This window comes from Salvelinus alpinus, chromosome 4, assembly GCF_045679555.1.
Source record: "Salvelinus alpinus chromosome 4, SLU_Salpinus.1, whole genome shotgun sequence".
In the NCBI taxonomy this organism is placed as follows: domain Eukaryota; kingdom Metazoa; phylum Chordata; class Actinopteri; order Salmoniformes; family Salmonidae; genus Salvelinus; species Salvelinus alpinus.
The window spans coordinates 32665920-32687365 of record NC_092089.1 but is presented as its reverse complement, the minus strand read 5'-3'; the positions used below and the strand labels follow the sequence as shown (position 1 = coordinate 32687365).

At 45.9% G+C, this 21446-nt stretch overlaps 1 protein-coding gene across 2 annotated transcripts; it reads left to right on the top strand.

Moving 5' to 3' along the window:
• Window positions 1-64: 64 nt before the first annotated feature.
• On the top strand, window positions 65-20584 carry cacng6b (calcium channel, voltage-dependent, gamma subunit 6b). 2 transcript variants are annotated; one of them, XM_071396614.1, is made up of 5 exons: window positions 65-156; window positions 12209-12942; window positions 16072-16146; window positions 16474-16611; window positions 19184-20584. In XM_071396614.1, the coding sequence occupies exons 2-5, from the start codon at window positions 12576-12578 to the stop codon at window positions 19405-19407; spliced, it is 804 nt and encodes a 267-aa protein (XP_071252715.1). In that variant the 5' UTR covers window positions 65-156; window positions 12209-12575; the 3' UTR covers window positions 19408-20584. The 2 variants fall into 2 exon arrangements, with proteins under 2 accessions (XP_071252715.1, XP_071252716.1); XM_071396615.1 differs by lacking the exon at window positions 65-156 and adding an exon at window positions 11162-11354.
• Window positions 20585-21446: the final 862 nt, after the last annotated feature.

Below are 21446 nucleotides of genomic sequence, written 5' to 3'. Positions count from 1 at the left end.
CTCTCTCTCTCTCCCCCCCCCCTCTCTCTCTCCCTCTTCCTCTCTCCCCCCCCCCCCCTCCCCCTCTCTCTCTCCCTCTCCAACACTCCCAACTTTCTCCCCTCTATTAAGTTCCAAGCTTCTTTCAATCTGAAGTGAACAACATATTCCAAACAGGTCAGACTTACTTTTCTCCTTGTTGTTATATGTGCTGTGCTTTAGATCGTGCTTATAGCTGCATGTTGTGCTGGTTGCAGTAGTGGTGGTTAAGTAGGAGAGAGTGTTTGCTGATTTTCACAGATGTCTTTTTTCCTAACATGTGTGAGCAGTTAGAGCCTGCCGTTTTAGTTCTACTGCTCAACAAGTAATGGACAGATTCTTTTGAAATGAAACATTTCTGCAGTCGATCTTAGTTTTGACGGATGTGTACACACGATTAGGTTTGATCTGATTTGTGGAACAGTTTGCTGTGTTATTTTGACTATTTTGACCGTGATTAGTTAATCATGGACATTGCACAGCAAAAAGTGACATCTAAGCAACTTAAATATGTTATCTAGAGTAATAATTCACTTCAAATCAGTGTTTCTTGTCTTACTAAGCTAAAATATCTAACGTCATTGGCATATATTTGGCTTCTTTTAACCTAAAAAAGGCTAAATACAAGTAATTTATCTTATTTGAATATATTTTTTAAAGATAAAGTAAGCAAAATGATCTGGCAATGACGTTACATAATTTCATTAAGAACATTTAAAAAAAAAAGTTAATTATCACTCAATATAACATTTCTAGGCGTGCTTAGATTTCACTTTTTGCAGTGCGTGATGTAATGGGATATCCATCCATGCGCGGTGTGTGTAATTCTCCAGCTCCTAATTCAACTGTCAGCAGCTGCTCTTCTTATTTTCCATTACATTCAGTGCTATGCCTTTTGCTATAGATATAAGCGATAGGTTACTTAATGTGCAAGAGAAGTTTCGGTCTAGCCATTGGCTATACATATCTCTGATAGTGTACGCCATTAAATAATCTTTATTTTGGTTCTGTGGGACATTCCATAGCATGATGCTCTTTGACAGACAGAAAGTGATCCCTTCCACTGTGGTTGCCAGCTCTGTCAGAAGGACGTCCCAGTGCAACATTTTAAAAAGGCCAGACAGTTCTCAGCCATTTGACTTTGGCTTGGAGCTATAGACTGATAACAGAGTACACACCTAATGGATTACTACACAGCAGTGGAGGCTGGTGGGAGGAGCTATAGACTGATAACAGAGTACACACCTAATGGATTACTACACAGCAGTGGAGGCTGGTGGGAGGAGCTATAGACTGATAACAGAGTACACACCTAATGGATTACTACACAGCAGTGGAGGCTGGTGGGAGGAGCTATAGACTGATAACAGAGTACACACCTAATGGATTACTACACAGCAGTGGAGGCTGGTGGGAGGAGCTATAGACTGATAACAGAGTACACACCTAATGGATTACTACACAGCAGTGGAGGCTGGTGGGAGGAGCTATAGACTGATAACAGAGTACACACCTAATGGATTACTACACAGCAGTGGAGGCTGGTGGGAGGAGCTATAGACTGATAACAGAGTACACACCTAATGGATTTCTACACAGCAGTGGAGGCTGGTGGGAGGAGCTATAGACTGATAACAGAGTACACACCTAATGGATTACTACACAACAGTGGAGGCTGGTGGGAGGAGCTATAGAGGGACGGGTTCATTGTAATGGCTGGAATGGAATTCATGAAACGGCATCAAATATATAGAAATCACGCTTGACTCCGTTCCATTTATTCCATTCCAGCCATCCTATAGCTCCTCCCACCAGCCTCCACTGCCACACAGCCTATCCCCACTCCTTCCCCACATTTCTATCACATTTAGAGGGTCACTCAATGGACGCTTCCATCCAAAGCAAATCACAAACTCCCACGTTTAAACTGAACTGCTGTCTCCTATCCTATCCCGTTGCCCCAACTCAACCCTTGTCCCTAACCCCTCAGGCACTTGTGTAGATAGTGGATTGTATGTATAAGCAAAATATACCAACTTACCCCCCTATAGGCTAGGAGGACTTTTCATCAGTTTTACTTATGTGCCTAAAGAGTAGGGGCAATGGGTTGATTTAGGATTGCAGTTTGATAGTAGAGAACCTACTTAGGATCAAGTGTTTCTCTTTTCTTTTCACCTGCTGTCTGACTGGCTGTGCCCCAACCTGGGACCTGTCCCTGGGACTCACTCCACCGCCCTGTCCCCTGATGTGGGACCTATCCCTGGGACACTCAATCTGTCCACCACCACTGTCAACGCTTGGCATTAATTGCCACCCAGGGCCATTATCACCTCTCTCACACACACACACACACACACACACACACACACACACACACACACACACACACACACACACACACACACACACACACACACACACACACACACACACACACACACACACACACACACACACACACACACACACACACACACACACACACACACACACACACACACACACACACACACACACACACACACACACACACACCTTGACGTCCTGTCACTCACTCTGTTTAATCTTAACCACTAAGCTCCTCTCCCTCATCTCCTCCTAGATGTGTTTGGAACAGAAACTACACAGAGAGCCAGGACACACACACGCACAACACATTCATGGTATCTGCGGGTGTACAGTTGAAGTCGGAAGTTTGCATACACCTTAGCTAAATACATTTAAACTTAGTTTTTCACAATTCCTGACATTTATTCCTTTGTTTCATCAGACCAGAGGACATTTCTCCAAAAAGTACGATCTTTGTCCCCATGTGCAGTTGCAAACCATAGTCTGGCTTTTTTATGGTGGTTTTGGAGCAGTGGCTTCTTCCTTGCTGAGCGGCCTTTCAGGTTATGTCGATATAGGACTCGGTTTACTGTGGATATAGATACTTTTGTACCTGTTTCCTCCAGCATCTTCACAATGTCCTTTGCTGTTGTTCTGGGATTGATTTGCACTTTACGCACCAAAGTACGTTCATCTTGAGGAGACAGAACGCATCTCCTTCCTGAGCGGTATGACGGCTGCGTGGTCCCATGGTGTTTAGACTTGCGTACTATTGTTTGTACAGATGAACGTGGTACCTTCAGGCGTTTGGAAATTTCTCCCAAGGATGAACCAGACTTGTGGAGGTCTACAATTCTTTTTCTGAGGTCTTGAATGATTTCTTTTGATTTTCCCATGATGTCAAGCAAAGAGGCACTGAGCTTGAAGGTAGGCCTTGAAATACATCCACAGGTACACTTCCAATTGACTCAAATTATGTCAATTAACCTATCAGAAGCTTCTGAAGCCATGACATAATTTTCTGGAATTTTCCAAGCTGTTTAACCTTTCATTGCTACCCATCCCGGATCCGGGAGCATCCTCATCAAAAAAGCTGACTAGCATAGCCTAGCCTAACGCGACAGGGATATCATATAATATAATTTTCATGAAATCACAAGTCCAATACAGCAAATGAAAGATAAACATCTTGTGAATCCAGCCATCATTTCCGATTTTTACATTTACATTACATTTAAGTCATTTAGCAGACGCTCTTATCCAGAGCGACTTACAAATTGGTGCATTCACCTTATGATATCCAGTGGAACAACCACTTTACAATAGTGCATCTAACTCTTTTAAGGGGGGGGGGGGTTAGAAGGATTACTTTATCCTATCCTAGGTATTCCTTAAAGAGGTGGGGTTTCAGGTGTCTCCGGAAGGTGGTGATTGACTCCGCTGACCTGGCGTCGTGAGGGAGTTTGTTCCACCATTGGGGTGCCAGAGCAGCGAACAGTTTTGACTGGGCTGAGCGGGAACTGTACTTCCTCAGAGGTAGGGAGGCGAGCAGGCCAGAGGTGGATGAACGCAGTGCCCTTGTTTGGGTGTAGGGCCTGATCAGAGCCTGAAGGTACGGAGGTGCCGTTCCCCTCACAGCTCCGTAGGCAAGCACCATGGTCTTGTAGCGGATGCGAGCTTCAACAGGAAGCCAGTGGAGAGAGCGGAGGAGCGGGGTGACGTGAGAGAACTTGGGAAGGTTGAACACCAGACGGGCTGCGGCGTTCTGGATGAGTTGTAGGGGTTTAATGGCACAGGCAGGGAGCCCAGCCAACAGCGAGTTGCAGTAATCCAGACGGGAGATGACAAGTGCCTGGATTAGGACCTGCGCCGCTTCCTGTGTGAGGCAGGGTCATACTCTGCGAATGTTGTAGAGCATGAACCTACAGGAACGGGTCACCGCCTTGATGTTAGTTGAGAACGACAGGGTGTTGTCCAGGATCACGCCAAGGTTCTTAGCACTCTGGAAGGAGGACACAATGGAGTTGTCAACCGTGATGGCGAGATCATGGAACGGGCAGTCCTTCCCCGGGAGGAAGAGCAGCTCCGTCTTGCGGAGGTTCAGCTTGAGGTGGTGATCCGTCATCCACACTGATATGTCTGCCAGACATGCAGAGATGCGATTCGCCACCTGGTTATCAGAAGGGGGAAAGGAGAAGATTAATTGTGTGTCGTCTGCATAGCAATGATAGGAGAGAACATGTGAGGATATGACAGAGCCAAGTGACTTGGTGTATAGCGAGAATAGGAGAGGGCCTAGAACAGAGCCCTGGGGGACACCAGTGGTGAGAGCACGTGGTGCGGAGACAGATTCTCGCCACGCCACCTGGTAGGAGCGACCTGTCAGGTAGGACGCAATCCAAGCGTGGGCCGCGCCGGAGATGCCCAACTCGGAGAGGGTGGAGAGGAGGATCTGATGGTTCACAGTATCAAAGGCAGCCGATAGGTCTAGAAGGATGAGAGCAGAGGAGAGAGAGTTAGCTTTAGCAGTGCGGAGCGCCTCCGTGACACAGAGAAGAGCAGTCTCAGTTGAATGACTAGTCTTGAAACCTGACTGATTTGGATCAAGAAGGTCATTCTGAGAGAGATAGCAGGAGAGCTGGCCAAGGACGGCACGTTCAAGAGTTTTGGAGAGAAAAGAAAGAAGGGATACTGGTCTGTAGTTGTTGACATCGGAGGGATCGAGTGTAGGTTTTTTCAGAAGGGGTGCAACTCTCGCTCTCTTGAAGACGGAAGGGACGTAGCCAGCGGTCAAGGATGAGTTGATGAGCGAGGTGAGGTAAGGGAGAAGGTCTCCGGAAATGGTCTGGAGAAGAGAGGAGGGGATAGGGTCAAGCGGGCAGGTTGTTGGGCGGCCGGCCGTCACAAGACGCGAGATTTCATCTGGAGAGAGAGGGGAGAAAGAGGTCAAAGCACAGGGTAGGGCAGTTTGAGCAGAACCAGCGGTGTCGTTTGACTTAGCAAACGAGGATCGGATGTCGTCGACCTTCTTTTCAAAATGGTTGACGAAGTCATCCGCAGAGAGGGAGGAGGGGGGGGGGAGGGGGAGGAGGATTCAGGAGGGAGGAGAAGGTGGCAAAGAGCTTCCTAGGGTTAGAGGCAGATGCGTGGAATTTAGAGTGGTAGAAAGTGGCTTTAGCAGCAGAGACAGAAGAGGAGAATGTAGAGAGGAGGGAGTGAAAGGATAACAGGTCCGCAGGGAGGCGAGTTTTCCTCCATTTCCGCTCGGCTGCCCGGAGCCCTGTTCTGTGAGCTCGCAATGAGTCGTCGAGCCACGGAGCAGGAGGGGAGGACCGAGCCGGCCTGGAGGATAGGGGACATAGAGAGTCAAAGGATGCAGAAAGGGAGGAGAGGAGGGTTGAGGAGGCAGAATCAGGAGATAGGTTGGAGAAGGTTTGAGCAGAGGGAAGAGATGATAGGATGGAAGAGGAGAGAGTAGCGGGGGAGAGAGAGCGAAGGTTGGGACGGCGCGATACCATCCGAGTAGGGGCAGTGTGGGAAGTGTTGGATGAGAGCGAGAGGGAAAAGGATACAAGGTAGTGGTCAGAGACTTGGAGGGGAGTTGCAATTAGGTTAGTGGAAGAACAGCATCTAGTAAAGATGAGGTCAAGCGTATTGCCTGCCTTGTGTGTAGGGGGGGAAGGTGAGAGGGTGAGGTCAAAAGAGGAGAGGAGTGGAAAGAAGGAGGCAGAGAGGAATGAGTCAAAGGTAGACGTGGGGAGGTTAAAGTCACCCAGAACTGTGAGAGGTGAGCCATCCTCAGGAAAGGAACTTATCAAGGCGTCAAGCTCATTGATTAACTCTCCAAGGGAACCTGGAGGGCGATAAATGATAAGGATGTTAAGCTTGAAAGGGCTGGTAACTGTGACAGCATGGAATTCAAAGGAGGCGATAGACAGATGGGTCAGGGGAGAAAGAGAGAATGTCCACTTGGGAGAGATGAGGATCCCAGTGCCACCACCCCGCTGACCAGAAGCTCTCGGGGTGTGCGAGAACACGTGGGCAGACGAGGAGAGAGGAGTAGGAGTAGCAGTGTTATCTGTGGTAATCCATGTTTCCGTCAGTGCCAAGAAGTCGAGGGACTGGAGGGAAGCATAGGCTGAGATGAACTCTGCCTTGTTGGCCGCAGATCGGCAGTTCCAGAGGCTGCCGGAGACCTGGAACTCCACGTGGGTCGTGCGCGCTGGGACCACCAGGTTAGAGTGGCAGCGGCCACGCGGTGTGAAGCGTTTGTATGGTCTGTGCAGAGAGGAGAGAAGAGGGATAGACAGACACATAGTTGACAGGCTACAGAAGAGGCTACGCTAATGCAAAGGAGATTGGAATGACAAGTGGACTACACGTCTCGAATGTTCAGAAAGTTAAGCTTACGTTGCAAAAAATCTTATTGACTAAAATGATACAGTACTGCTGGCTGGTGAAGTAGGCTAGCTAGCAGTGGCTGTGTTGTTGACTTTGTTTGAAAGTGTAGCTGGCTAGGTAACCTCGATAACTGGCTAGGTAACCTCGACAACCTCGATAATTACTCTAAACTACACAATTATCTTGGATACAAAGACAGCAAAGACAACTATGTAGCTAGCTAACACTACACTAATCAAGTCGTTCCGTTGTAATGTAATAGTTTCTACAGTGCTGCTATTCGGTAGAAGTTGGCTAGCTGGCTAGCTAGCAGTGTTGACTAGGTAGGAGAACGGCGGCGCGGCGGACGAAAATAGCTGGCTAGCTAACCTCGATAATTACTCTAAACTACACAATTATCTTAGATATAAAGACAGCAAAGACAACTATGTAGCTAGCTAACACTACACTAATCAAGTCGTTCCGTTGTAATGTAATCGTTTCTACAGTGCTGCTATTCGGTAGAAGTTGGCTAGCTGGCTAGCTGGCTAGCTAGCAGTGTTGACTACGTTAGAAGGACGAAAATAGCTGGCTAGCTAACCTCGATAATTACTCTAAACTACACAATTATCTTTGATACAAAGACGGCTATGTAGCTAGCTAAGAAAAAATTGCTAAGATCAAACAAATCAAACCGTTGTACTGTAATGAACTGTAATGAAATGAAATGTAATACTACCTGTGGAGCGAAGCGAAATGCGACTAGTCGCTCCAACCCGGAAGTGCGATAAAATGTTTTACAGCGAAAACATAATATGTATTTCTATTAGCTAACCACAATAGCAAAAGACTCAACCGCATATTTTCACAATTTTTCTACCGCATAGGTAGCTATCACAAAACCGACCAAATAGAGATATAATTAGTCACTAACCAAGAAACAACTTCATCAGATAACAGTCTTATATCATGTTATACAATAAATTTATGTTTTGTTCGAAAATGTGCATATTTGAGGTATAAATAAATAGTTTTACATTGCAGCTACCATCAAAAATCTCACCAAAGCAGACAGAATAATTACAGAGAGCAACGTGAAATACCTAAATACTCATCATAAAACATTTATGAAAAATACATGGTGTACAGCAAATGTGTGTGAATCCAGCCAATATTTCCGATTTTTTAAGTGTTTTACAGCGAAAACACAATATAGCATTATATTAGCTTACCACAATAGCCAAACACACAAATGCATTTATTAGCAGCAAAAGGTAGGGATCGCAAAAACCAGCAAAAGATATAAAATTAATCACTAACCTTGACCAACTTCATCAGATGACAGTCTTATAACATCAGGTTTTACAATACACTTGTTTTGTTCGAAAATTTGCATATTTAGAGCTGCAAACCGTGGTTATACATTGTGAATATGTAGCATCGATTCACCAAATTGTCCGGAGCTATTTTGGACACTCACCTAATCTGACCAAAGAACTCATCATAAACTTTACTAAAAAATACATGTTGGACAGCAAATGAAAGATACACTAGTTCTTAATGCAACCGCCGTGTTAGATTTTTAAAAATAACTTTACCATAACAAACAGCTTACGTTATAGCGAGACAGCGCCCGCAAAAAGGGCGGATAATAGGACTAAACATTTTCCACAGAAATACGAAATAACATCATAAATTGTTCTTACTTTTGCTGAGGTTCCATCAGAATCTTGTACAAGGAGTCCTAGGTCCAGAATAAATTGTTGTTTGGTTTTAGAATGTCCTTCTCTCCTGTCGAATTCGCTCCACAAGGCTAGCCAATGTTGATGACGTTAACCAATGTCTCTCGACGCAGAGAACGGAAAACTCCAAAAGTCCCATTAAACGTTGAATAAACTGATGAAACTCGGTTGAAAAAACCTACTTTATGATGTTTTTCTAATATGTATCAAATAAAAACAAAGCCGGAGATATTAGCCGTGTATACCGAACGCTTATCATAAGACAATAGGGAGGTGCTTCCCGGCCTAGGTAGAGAAAGGAAATTCTGGACACGTCATTCCAAGAGCTCTTGTTCGACTTCAGATCAAGCTAGACACCCCATTCCACCTTCCACTGCCTGTTGACATCTAGTGGAAGGCGTATGCAGTGCATGCATATCCATAAATATAAGGCAATTCAATAGGATTGCATGTTGCCGTATCTGATGATTGCCATTAGAGAGGTTCCTCAAGCCTCGCTGGGGTTTTCTCCCTTTGAGCTGGTATATGGGAGGCACTCCCGGGGAATCTTAGACATCGCCCGGGAAACCTGGGAGCACCAATTAATCCCGTATACTAGTGTCATAGAGCACGTCACGGCAATGCAAGACAGGATAGCCACAGTCATGCCCATCGTCCGAGAGGACTTGAGACAAGCACAAGAGCACCAGCGGCACACTTATAACCGGCAGGCTACCCTGAGGGAATTTCAACCGGGAGACAAGGTGTTAGTGCTGATCCCCACGGTAGAGTGCAAACTACTAGCCACATGGAAAGGACCATATGAAGTACTGGAGAGAATAGGAGAAGTTAATTATCGGATCCGACAGCCAGGTCGACGGCCACAGGAACAGATCTATCACATAAATCCAACTTGTAAGTCGCTCTGGATAAGAGCGTCTGCTAAATGACTTAAATGTAAATGTAAATAAACCTGTTAAAAGCATGGAGAGAGAGAGAGAAACACTAATGGTCACATACCCTACACACACTCAGGAGACAGCCAAAGTAAATATTTCACCTACTCTGTCCCCAGCACAAGTACAGGAAGTAAAGACCCTGATCCAGAAAAACAGAGATGTGTTTTCAGAGGTACCCGGCCGAACTGAGGTTACGGCTCATGATATCGTTTCCCTACCAGGGAGAAAAGTGAGCATGAGGCCATATCGGGTACCCGAGGCTCGACAGGCCGCGTTTAGAGCAGAGACAGAGAAAATGTTGACAGCTGGAGTGATCGAGGAGTCACATAGTGAGTGGTCTAGCCCAACTGTGATGGTCTCCAAGACCGATGGGTCTTTGCGGTTCTGTAACGACTTTCGGAAGGTAAATTAAATCTCCAAGTTTGATGCCTACCCCATGCCCCGAGTAGACGAACTACTGGAGAAATTGGTAAAGCTCGGTACATTACGACCCTGGACCTGACAAAAGGGTACTGGCAAATTCCTCTGACTCCCAGGGCCAAAGAAAAGACAGCCTTTGCAACCCCTGACGGTTTGTTTCAATACACCGTCATGCCATTCGGCTTACACGGGGCCCCAGCCACCTTTCAACGGCTCATGAACAAGGTCCTAAAACCGCACCAGGCATACGCCACAGCTTATTTAGATGACGTGGGGATCTACAGCCCTGATTGGGAGTCCCACTTACCCCGGGTACAGGCGGTGTTAGACGCCCTTAGAAAGGCAGGGCTCACGGCGAACCCTGCCAAGTGTTATGTGGGGTTAGGGGAAACAGAGTATCTGGGATACACCGTGGGAAGAGGGTTAATCAAACCCCAACGTAAGAAGGTGGAGGCAATTAGAGAATGGCTGAAACCAGTAAATAAGAAGCAGGTTCGAGCCTTCCTAGGGCTGACCGGTTACTACCGGAAGTTCATCCCAAGTTATGCCACAGTGGCCGCCCCACTCACCGACATGACTAGAGCCAGAGGGCCAAACATGGTCAAATGGGATGAAAGGGCCACCAAAGCATTTAGTACATTACAGGAGGCTCTCTGCTGTAATCCAGTGCTGGTGGTACCAGACTTTGAGAAAGAGTTTGTGGTTCAGACGGATGCCTCAGAGGTCGGCTTGGGAGCAGTGCTATCCCAAGAGGTAGAAGGGGTGGAACACCCCATCCTGTTTTTAAGCAGGAAGCTGGAACCACGGGAAACCAACTACGCAGTCGTTGAGAAAGAGGTGCTGGCAGTAAAGTGGGCTCTAGAAAGCCTGAAATACTACCTGCTGCGCCACTTCACCCTCATCAGTGACCATGCCCCACTCACCTGGATGCATAGGGCTAAAGAGAAGAACGCTCGGGTGATGCGGTGGTTTTTGAGTCTCCAACCGTTTCACTTTGACTTGAAACACAAAGCAGGAAAGGAAATGGGAAATGTGGATGGGTTATCCCGCATGCATGCATATTTTGCTGCGGTAGCCCGACCTAGGGGGTCGGATCTAGGGGGGGAGATGTGTGGCAAAGAAGGGGGTCGAGTGATAAATGGCAGATATGTGAGAGCAGAACTAATAAACGGGCTCTGCCCGATCACTAAAATGGCCACCCCGATCAGAACTACAGATCACAACATGGCCGACTGCCAAAACTACAAGTCCCAGAAGCAAGGGGAACCCTCAGAAGGTGGAGCCGACACACAGATAAAGGGTCAAGAAAAACCAGGAAGCGGAAGAGAGGGCTGGAAGGATCTATGAACCGTAGAGAAAGAGACAATAGATATTGGATGGATTTATCGTGTATGAGCTGGACTGTTTTGGACTTACCTGTTGGCGTTTGGACCTGGACCTACCGAGAACCCGATTCGTGTACCGAACCCTGCTATCCTTGACCTTGCCTATGACCTGGGTGGACCAGGACGGAGAAACAAACACACAGGTACTGTCCTGTTCAAAATAACGCTCATTTTGGGGTCATTTGGTGACAGTTTCCCACTTAATTTGTGACAAATGCTCATAACCTTGAAGAGGTTTGCCACAGTACTAATAGCAACCTGCGAGGAGGATCTGTAGGGGCTGACCCAGGGATACCTGGCTGGGATATTGGTAGGCGAAAACAATAGCCTATCCTTATGGCTGACTGGTCCAGAGCCAGCACAGTTCCTAATAGAGGATTTGACACTCACCTTGACTCTGACAGCAGTCCACTCTAATAGCTTGTATCTGGCTCATACGCTCTCTGGCGTATAGGACAGCAACAAAAAATTTCCAATCCAGGCAGTTCTTTAATAAGAAGAAATTATTTGGTGGGTGCTTGTATTTGTATTATTTCACACATGTATGAATTGGAAATGTGTGTTTTTACATATCCCAACTCCCCCTGAGACACCTTCAGAGAGTGGGATCACAGCCAGCCATTGTTAAGGCACATTAACAGGGGAGTTGGGATATTGCCTTGCTCAAAGCTACATTAACATATTTTTTTTCACCTTGTCACTGCAGGGATCCAAACTAGCGACCTTTACAGTTACTGTCCCAACGCTCTAACCACTAGGCTACCTGCTGTATGTGGCTTGTACTCTGCTGCATAGGGCAGCAACAAAGGATCTCTACTCCTGGCAGACTGGAAGTTTTATCCACAGAGAGATCAGTGTTGGCCCAGTCAAGTGTTTTTTCCCACCTGAACTTGATCCCCCTTTTTAGGGAGTCATCTTCTCTCTTGTTATGGATGGGGACAAAGAGGGTGTTGTCGTTGTTAACTGTTTTTTTTCTTCTGTCCTTGTTTTTATTCAGGAGGTGTTCCAGTAAAATTAGACGCCATCCTTCCTCGTCACCCTGTCCTCTCCTCCTCCATCATTCTCTCCATCACTCCCTTTCTCCCATCTTTTCTACTCCCATACTGAACCATTCATCTCTCTCTCTCCCCTTTCCTCCTCCCGTTCTCTACGTTCTCCATTCTTCATCCCCACATCCACCTCTGAACTGCTGTTATCTGTGTCTCTACCTTCCTCCTGTCTTCAACCTTCCTTTCTTCTTTTTGGGGTTCACCTCCCTTCAATTATTTCCCTGCTTCTCTCTCTTCACCCTCTTTCCCGTCCTCTTCCCTCTTTCCCTCCCTTCCTCTCTCCATCCGGCCTCTCGGCCTCTGGTAGAGGTCACCATGTGGGCCAACTACATTGTCCAGCCGGAGGAGGATGGCCGTATGGGGGTGGTAGGAGCAGGGCCCCATGGGGGCATGGCCGGCCTGGCAGGGGGGAAGGGAGTTGGGCGTGCTACAAGGCGGACCCCTAGAATGAGTGACAGCCAGGAGGGGAAGATCAAGCTGGCGTTCATTGTGGGCGTGACCCTGACAGTGCTGGGGGTGGGAACAGAGTTCTGGGTGGAGCTGGCCACACCCAAGACCTGGAGTAACAACCAGACGTGTCAGACAGCCCACTACGGCCTGTGGAAGGGGTGTACCCGCACCCTGTGGGTGGTCGACATCGACCCCGAGAGAGAGAGCTGCGGCCCCGCCGACCTGCCCGGAGGTGAGGAGTCTGTCTGTCTGTTGCATTAGGGCAGGCCATGAGTTGATTTGAGGGACCGGCTAGGTAATATCCTTAGGGTCTCATTTTGATGACAACACTGTAAAAATGGGTTCTGACTAGAGGGAGTAAAGCTATGACCGGAAGGGATTTTTTCGGAGCAGGTTAGGAGAATTTGCGCAGCAGTTTAGGATAATTAATGTGGCAGGTTAGGAGACTTAGGTTAAGGTTAGGAAAAGGGTTAAGGTTAGCTAAAATGTTCTCCTAACCTGCTATGAAAAGCCTCTTCCGGTCGTAGCTGGACTCCCTCAAATCACAACCGCAGAAATGGAGTTAAAGATGTAGTCAACTGGGGCACCGATTTCATGACCGACCCCTGATTGCACTGCAGTGCTGTGTGTGTTAGTTAGGGCTTCCTCCCCTTCCTCAGCAATGATCTGTAAACATAGGATAGATGGAAGCAGTGTGTTGGATGTCTCCCAGGAATTTGCATCAATGCAGCATCAATATGTGGGTGTGTGTATGCATGTGTATATTGTATGTATGCGTGTGCATGCACTTGTGTGTGTGTGCGTGTGCTTATGCAAACGTGTGTGAATAGGAGGCGTGTATGCCAGCTTTGCTGGGTGTTTATCTGGGTCATCCTACAGATAATGTGCAAATTGAGTCCTTAAAGGAATACTGCTTTGAAATGGAGCCAGTTTGAATTTGACAAATCTGAATGTGGCTACTGGTCTGTCTGTTAGTTATCTAACTATAGGCATCAGATTTTTATTATCGTTGGTGAGTCAGAAAAGGATGTTTCCAGTATCCTTGTAAACATCCAACCTTTCAGTGTGTTTATATAAGACAGATGCTTCCCTTTTACTGCATGATGGAGCTTCGTCTTTTGGAATACTTCAATGGATTATTATTTAATTTCAATTTCTTTCAGTTTTAGAATGTTAATTTATTGAATGATCAGTCAGAAATATATTTTGATTGCAGGAATTCCTCATTATATTAAACATTTTATTTTTTAAATTTCAGGAAAAGAAAGCTAATTAATTATGATTTTCAGCAACTTCCTCCATCCTGTACTGTTACGTTCCCCCATGTAAGTCTCTTATCTGTGGAATGACCCGTTTCTGTCTGTAGGGATCGTCCAGTGGTGGATGAATGCAGGTATTAAAGCACTTGTCCCACAGAGGGGGCCAGACAGGGCCTACGGTAGGATGAGGTAGTCATCTTCTGTATTCCTGCTTTACCTGCCAGAATAGTCTGATATTCAGCCAGGCTAGCGGTGGTTGGCTTTGATACACTAGCAATGATGTATGTATTGTTTTGAATAGGATGTATACATATATTTTACATTGTATAAATATAAAATGTATGTATTTCATTTTGCAGTCTTGATTTAGCCTGTTTTATTAGGATGGATGAATCCTATGAATGTTCATATCTATTACAATGTAGATTACACGCTATATCCATCTGGTGCATTGTTTATCAGCCTCCGGTATTTTAGAGGGCTGATTCACCTTGGATGTCTAGTCGATAAACATCTATGTCTGACTCACCTTGTGTGGCTTGTCTATCAGATAAACATCTGTGTTTACGATGACGGTCTGTGTGTTGGAGTAGAGTCCGTATCTATTCTGACACTTCCTCGTCTCCTTGCGTCAAAACACTGTTGGCCCACAGCGCCTGACAGACAGGCTCTGCTGTGTGTGTGTGTGGACTTCTCATGTTTGGAGAAAAACAACTGTTTCTCCATCTGTGCTTCTCTATTTCACATTCATGTTTACATGCCCCTGGCGCCTGTCCCTGGGAAACAACATCACAGTCATTCTCTGTCACTGTCTGTCAGTGCCAGACCAACTAATACATCATACATCACTCACTGCTACTGTACATTACCATAACCTCTGACTAACTGACTAAGCCACTCAGAGGTGGACAGGAACAGGTGGACCGGTGGACAGGAAGGCAGGTAGACAGGTGGAGAGCTTGAGAGGTAGATCTGACTATAAATCTGTGGTCATAATATACAGGTTTCCTGTAACGCACCAGTGTTGCAGACAGAATAGCATTAAGGTTGATAGGAGAGTCTGCTGTATGTGTTTGTACTTGTGTGTGTTGGTTTTACTATACTTGTGGTGACCATGAGTCAAACAAGGAAACATTTTATTTTAGGCTAAGGTTTAGGGTTAGGGTTTGGGGTTAAGGTTTGGGGTTAGGGAAAATAGGATTTTGAATGGGAATCAGTTGTTTGGTCCCCACATGGATAGTAAAACTAACATGTGTGTGTGTTTGTGGGTCCCTCTGCGTCTCTGACCACACAGAGTATGCAGGGGTGACTACTAGACAGGGGGATCGAGGAAGAGCAGCAGAGGACAAGAGAATATATATATATATATATATATATATATATATATATATATATACAAAGACAGGGAGAGAGAGGAAGAGCAGCAGAGGACGAGAGAATATATATATATATATAAAGACAGGGAGAGGAAGAGCAGCAGAGGACGAGAGAATATATATATATAAAGACAGAGAGAGCAGCAGAGGATAAGAGAATATATATATAAAGACAGGGAGAGAGAGGACGAGCAGCAGAGGACGAGAGAATATATATATAAAGACAGAGAGGAAGAGTGTCTATCTAATGCAGTATTAACCAAGCCCCTGTGATCCTCTCTCTTTTCCTTCTTTCATCTCGTTCACCTCCCTCTCCATCTGTCTCCCTCTTTCTCTTTGTTCTCACACCTCCCTCCATCTGCCCACTCTATCACTCCCTATCTCTCCTTCCCCCTCTTTCTCATGCTCTCTGCGCTCTCTCCTTCTCTCTCTTCCTCCCTACAAATGTCTTGCTTTCTCTCCTTCCCCTCCACCTGCCCCTCTTTATATCTGTCCTTCTCCCTCTCTTCCATCCCCCCTCTCTCTCACCTCTCTCGTGGCACCATATGTGCTGTGGATGTGCTGTGAATATGGGACTGTGTAGAGCAGTGAGCAGTGTTTTTCATGGTGCTCCCGCTACACAACAGATAAAATGTGTCTTCATGCCTAGGAGGACAGAGGGGATGGATGCACAGGGACCAGCAATATACTGTGTGTGTGATGTTCCCTCTCTGTTTCTCTTCTCAGAATCCAACTGCACTTACTTCAAATTCTTCACCAATGGAGACAACGCAGTCATATTTAAGAAGACGACCCACAAGAGTAAGTCAGCATCTTAAGTCTCGCCTCCGCCTCCTCCTCCTTCTCTCCCTCTTCCTCTCTCCCTCTCTTTCTCCCCTCTCTCTTTCTCACAGTACTGTATTTATCCCCTGTGGCGTCACTCTCAGATGCACAATACTCACTGAGGTGTAACTCTGCCCTCCCTCCCTCATTCTCCCCTGTCTACCTCTCCAACACCTCTTCACTCTTTCTCGAACCACTTCTCCCTCTATTCACTTCCTCTCCATCCCTCTCTCCTCCTCCTCTCATTCGGTCTCTTTCACCTCCCCTTCTCCCCTGCCTCTCTCCCATCTCCCCTCTCTCTCCCAGACCTGAACATAGCGGCTGCTATCCTAGCAATGATAGCTCTGTCTATGATGGTGATGGGAGCTATCTGTATCACCATGTCCCTCAGTAAAGGAGTGCCCTTCTTCCTCAAGCCCGCCTCCTTCTGCTTCATCCTATCAGGTAAGGGGAAATAGATTACAAAGAGAGCATCCACTATTCTGGGTGTAGACTTAGACATCCCTTTAGGGAAATAAACAATCAAAAATGTACAGTAAACATTACACTTGCAAAAGTTCCAACAGAATAAAGACATTTCAAATGTCATATTATGTCTATATACAGTCGTGGCCAAAAGTTTTGAGAATGACACAAATATACATTTTCACAAAGTCTGCTGCCTCAGTGTCTTTAGATATTTTTGTCAGATGTTACTATGGAATACTGAAGTATCATTACAAGCATTTCACAAGTGTCAAAGGCTTTTATTGACAATTACATGAGGTTGATGCAAAGAGTCAATATTTGCAGTTTTGACCCTTCTTTTTCAAGACCTCTGCAATCTGCCCTGGCATGCTGTCAATTAACTTCTGGGCCACATCCTGACTGATGGCAGCCCATTCTTGCATAATCAATGCTTGGAGTTTGTCAGAATTTGTGGGTTTTTGTTTGTCCACCCGCCTCTTGAGGATTGACCACAAGTTCTCAATGGGATTAAGGTCTGGGGAGTTTCCTGGCCATGGACCCAAAATATCGATGTTTTGTTCCCCGAGCCACTTAGTTATCACTTTTGCCTTATGGCAAGGTGCTCCATCATGCTGGAAAAGGCATTGTTCGTCACCAAACTGTTCCTGGATGGTTGGGAGAAGTTGCTCTTGGAGGATGTGTTGGTACCATTCTTTATTCATGACTGTGTTCTTAGGCAAAATTGTGAGTGAGCCCACTCCCTTGGCTGAGAAGCAACCCCACACATGAATGGTCTCATAATGCTTTACTGTTGGCATGACACAGGACTGATGGAGGCACTCACCTTGTCTTCTCCGGACAAGCTTTTTTCCGGATGCCCCAAACAATCGGAAAAGGGATTCATCAGAGAAAATGATTTTACCCCAGTCCTCAGCAGTCCAATCCCTGTACTTTTTGCAGAATATCAGTCTGTCCCTGATGTTTTTCCTGGAGAGAAGTGGCTTCTTTGCTGCCCTTCTTGACACCAGGCCATCCTCCAAAAGTCTTCGCCTCACTGTGCATGCAGATGCACTCACACCTGCCTGCTGCCATTCCTGAGCAAGTTCTGTACTGATGGTGCCCCAATCCCGCAGCTGAATCAACTTTAGGAGACGGTCCTGGCGCTTGCTGGACTTTCTTGGGCGCCCTGAAGCCTTCTTCACAACAATTGAACCGCTCTCCTTGAAGTTCTTGATGATCCGATAAATGGTTGATTTAGGTGCAATCTTACTGGCAGCAATATCCTTGCCTGTGAAGCCCTTTTTGTGCAAAGCAATGATGACGGCACGTGTTTCCTTGCAGGTAACCATGTTTGACAGAGGAAGAACAATGATTCCAAGCACCACCCTCCTTTTGAAACTTCCAGTCTGTTATTCGAACTCAATCAGCATGACAGAGTGATCTCCAGCCTTGTCCTCGTCAACACTCACACTTGTGTTAACCAGAGAATCACTGAGATGATGTCAGCTGGTCCTTTTGTGGCAGGGCTGAAATGCAGTGGAAATGTTTTTTGGGGATTCAGTTAATTTGCATGGCAAAGAGGGACTTTGCAATTCATCTGATCACTCTTCATAACATTCTGGAGTATATGCAAATTGCCATCATACAAACTGAGGCAGCAGACTTTGTGAAAATTAATATTTGTGTCATTCTCAACTTTTGGCCACGACTGTACAGTATTGTAATTATGTGCAAAATGGAAAATGAATACACATAAATATAGGTTGTATTTACAATAGTGTTTGTTCTTCACTGGTTGCCCTTTTCTTGTGGCAACAGTTCACAAATCTTGCTGCTGTGATGGCTCACTGTGGTATTTCATGCAATAGATATGGGAGTTTATCAAAATTGCATTTGTTTATCAAATTATTTGTGGGTCTGTGTAATCTGAGGGAAACATGTGTCTCTAAAATTGTCATACATTTGGCAGGTCAGGAAGTGCAGCTCAGTTTCCACCTCATTTTGTGGGCAGTGTGCACATAGTCTGTCTTCTCTTCAGAGCCAGGTCTGCCTACGGCGCCCTCTCTCAATAGCAAGGCTATGCTCACTGAGTCTGTACATAGTCAAAGATTTCCTTAATTTTGGGTCAGTAACAGTGGTCAGGTATTCTGCCACTGTGTACTCTCTGTTTAGTGCCAAATAGCATTCCAGTTTGCGCAGTTTTTTTTGTAAATTCTTTCCAATGTGTCAAGTAATTATATTTTTGTTTTCTCATGATTTTGTTGGGGACAGAAGCACCAGATCATCAGCAAACAGTAGACATTTGACTTCAGATTCTAGTAGGGTGAGGCTGCAGACTGTTCTCGTCAATTTGTTGATGTATATGTTGAAGAGGGTCGGGCTTAAGCTGCATCCCTGTCTCACCCCCCAGCCCTGTGGAAAGAAAAGTGTGTTTTTTGCCAATTTTAACTGCACATTTTGTTGTTTGTGTACATGGATTTTGTAATGTTGTATGTTTTTCCCTCCACCACTTTCCATCAATTTGTATATCTCTCTCTCCCCTCACACCTTCCCTCCCTCCCTCCCACAGGTCTACTGGTCCTGCTGTCTATACTGGTGTTTCACCAGTCAGTGCTGGCCCTGTTGTCATCTGACCACTCCATACCGCTCCACCACGAGCTCTCCTGGTCCGTGGCCTGTGTGGGCTTCGCTGGGGCCATCCTCATCATGGGGGGGATCCTTTTCCTGATCCTCTCCCTCCGCTACAGCCCATGGGAGAAATGTCTGCCTCAACGCAACAGCAGCACTACCTAGCACATGGGAGGCCCAAAAGCTGTGGGATTTTTAAAAAGTTTTATATCAGGATCGCAATCAAACTGCAGTCCTCGAGGGATGCACTGTCTGCTGGCTTTAGTTGTCAGGTATAAATCAGACACTGATTAGAACAACTACAACCAGTAGACACTGATGCCACCCAGGAGTTGAGTTGGAGACCTGTTTATATTGTCAGTTATATTGTCAAACTAGACTGAAAGACTGACTAACTTGTTAGGTCTACAGTGTTTACTTAATGCAATAACAATGATGCTCACTAACTGCCTAGAACTCTACAAGCCTGCGACCTTACCAGAAAACACTACGTAGACCACAACTTCCCCACTTTTTGGCATCATGACCAACCTATAGCTTTTAGAAGTTTCTGATGACCTACCAAAGAACAAGGGGGTAATGCTGGGTTAAACAAATCCAAAGCATGGATTGCTGTCTTAACTTGTCCATTGACTGCTAACAGGTTAAGGAAACCAATATGTCATTTAGTTATTGAACTAGTTCATTAAACACAATGTCAACCACACTGTAGTTGTAGATAAAGACCCAGCAGTGGGGTCTGTACTATGTACTATGTACTAACCATTACTTATTGATAGTGTTACTTAGCCAATTAAATCACACAGGGGGGGGGCACCATGGTAACATGTAGGTCACTACCGTTGCTAAGGGAGGAGTTACTATATTGTTTCCAGGAAGTGGCATAGCCATCCCTGCTACATGAAACGCCTTACACTTAATACCTAGAAATAATATATTATCTATTTATTATCTACACATTGTCCACATGAATGAATGCTGTTTTTACTTAAGAATGTGTGAATGATTTAATGTATGTATGGAAGATAAAGATTTATATTTGACAGTGTATTGTATAGACTCACTTTACAAGCACAGCTCTGTATATAAAATATATGTGTTTATATTTTATTTATACCTGCACACTGTAGCCTTTTGTTCCAACTTAGGAGGGTGTATTTAGTTTTTAGCTTATTCAAACCCTTTTTTCATCATGTGTTTTATTTGTCATAATAAAAACCACCTTGTCTTTCTCTACCTACATGTTTGTTTGGGGAAATGCACATTGTGCCTAAATGGTCCTACAATCATATGTATGTCTCACTGGGTTTGCTTTTGAAATAAATAGATTTGACATAAGAAACGCTATCCTACTTTGTCTTGTCTACGAGTCCTTTTCTCCCTTCTAACTTAAATGCAACCCATTTTTTAACCCTTACCCACAGACGCACCAACCCCGACCAACTCTCTCTCTCTAAAATTAGTACATTGCTCATCCCAGTTGCACTGCAGAGGTTGAGAAACCTTATCCATGAATGTGAACTATGTACCTCAACCCCACCCTACCCTCACCCTTACCCCCACGTGCACCTGCACCAACCCCTCTCCCAACCCCACTTTCTCTCCTGTCTCTAGGGGAGCACCTCTTCCCAAGCCCCCCACCTCTGTTGCCCTCACCCCATTGGCCCAGAGGTGGTGTTCTAGGTCAGAAGGGTCCTAGAACCTCCTTCCATGTCTTTTCCTTTTGGACCCCTCTGCCCTAATTGTTCAAGCGGGGTACAGAGACCACCAACACACATACACTCTAGCCCTCCAGCGCTCCCAGTGAGCAGAAACCCAGTGTTAACACATACACTCTAGCCCTCCAGCGCTCCCAGTGAGCAGAAACCCAGTGTTAACACATACACTCTAGCCCTCCAGCGCTCCCAGTGAGCAGAAACCCAGTGTTAACACATACACTCTAGCCCTCCAGCGCTCCCAGTGAGCAGAAACCCAGTGTTAACACATACACTCTAGCCCTCCAGCGCTCCCAGTGAGCAGAAACCCAGTGTTAACACATACACTCTAGCCCTCCAGCGCTCCCAGTGAGCAGAAACCCAGTGTTAACACATACACTCTAGCCCTCCAGCGCTCCCAGTGAGCAGAAACCCAGTGTTAACACATACACTCTAGCCCTCCAGCGCTCCCAGTGAGCAGAAAGTGAACCCAGTGTTGACACGGTGTTC

Bases quoted from the DNA above. Each gene is read 5' to 3' on its own strand.
- cacng6b (XM_071396614.1), top strand. From the start codon at position 12,576: ATGTGGGCCAACTACATTGTCCAGCCGGAGGAGGATGGCCGTATGGGG. The intron at 12,943-16,071 runs GTGAGGAGTCTG...TTCTCTTCTCAG, and splicing joins CCCCGCCGACCTGCCCGGAG to AATCCAACTGCACTTACTTC. The intron at 16,612-19,183 runs GTAAGGGGAAAT...TCCCTCCCACAG, and splicing joins CTTCTGCTTCATCCTATCAG to GTCTACTGGTCCTGCTGTCT.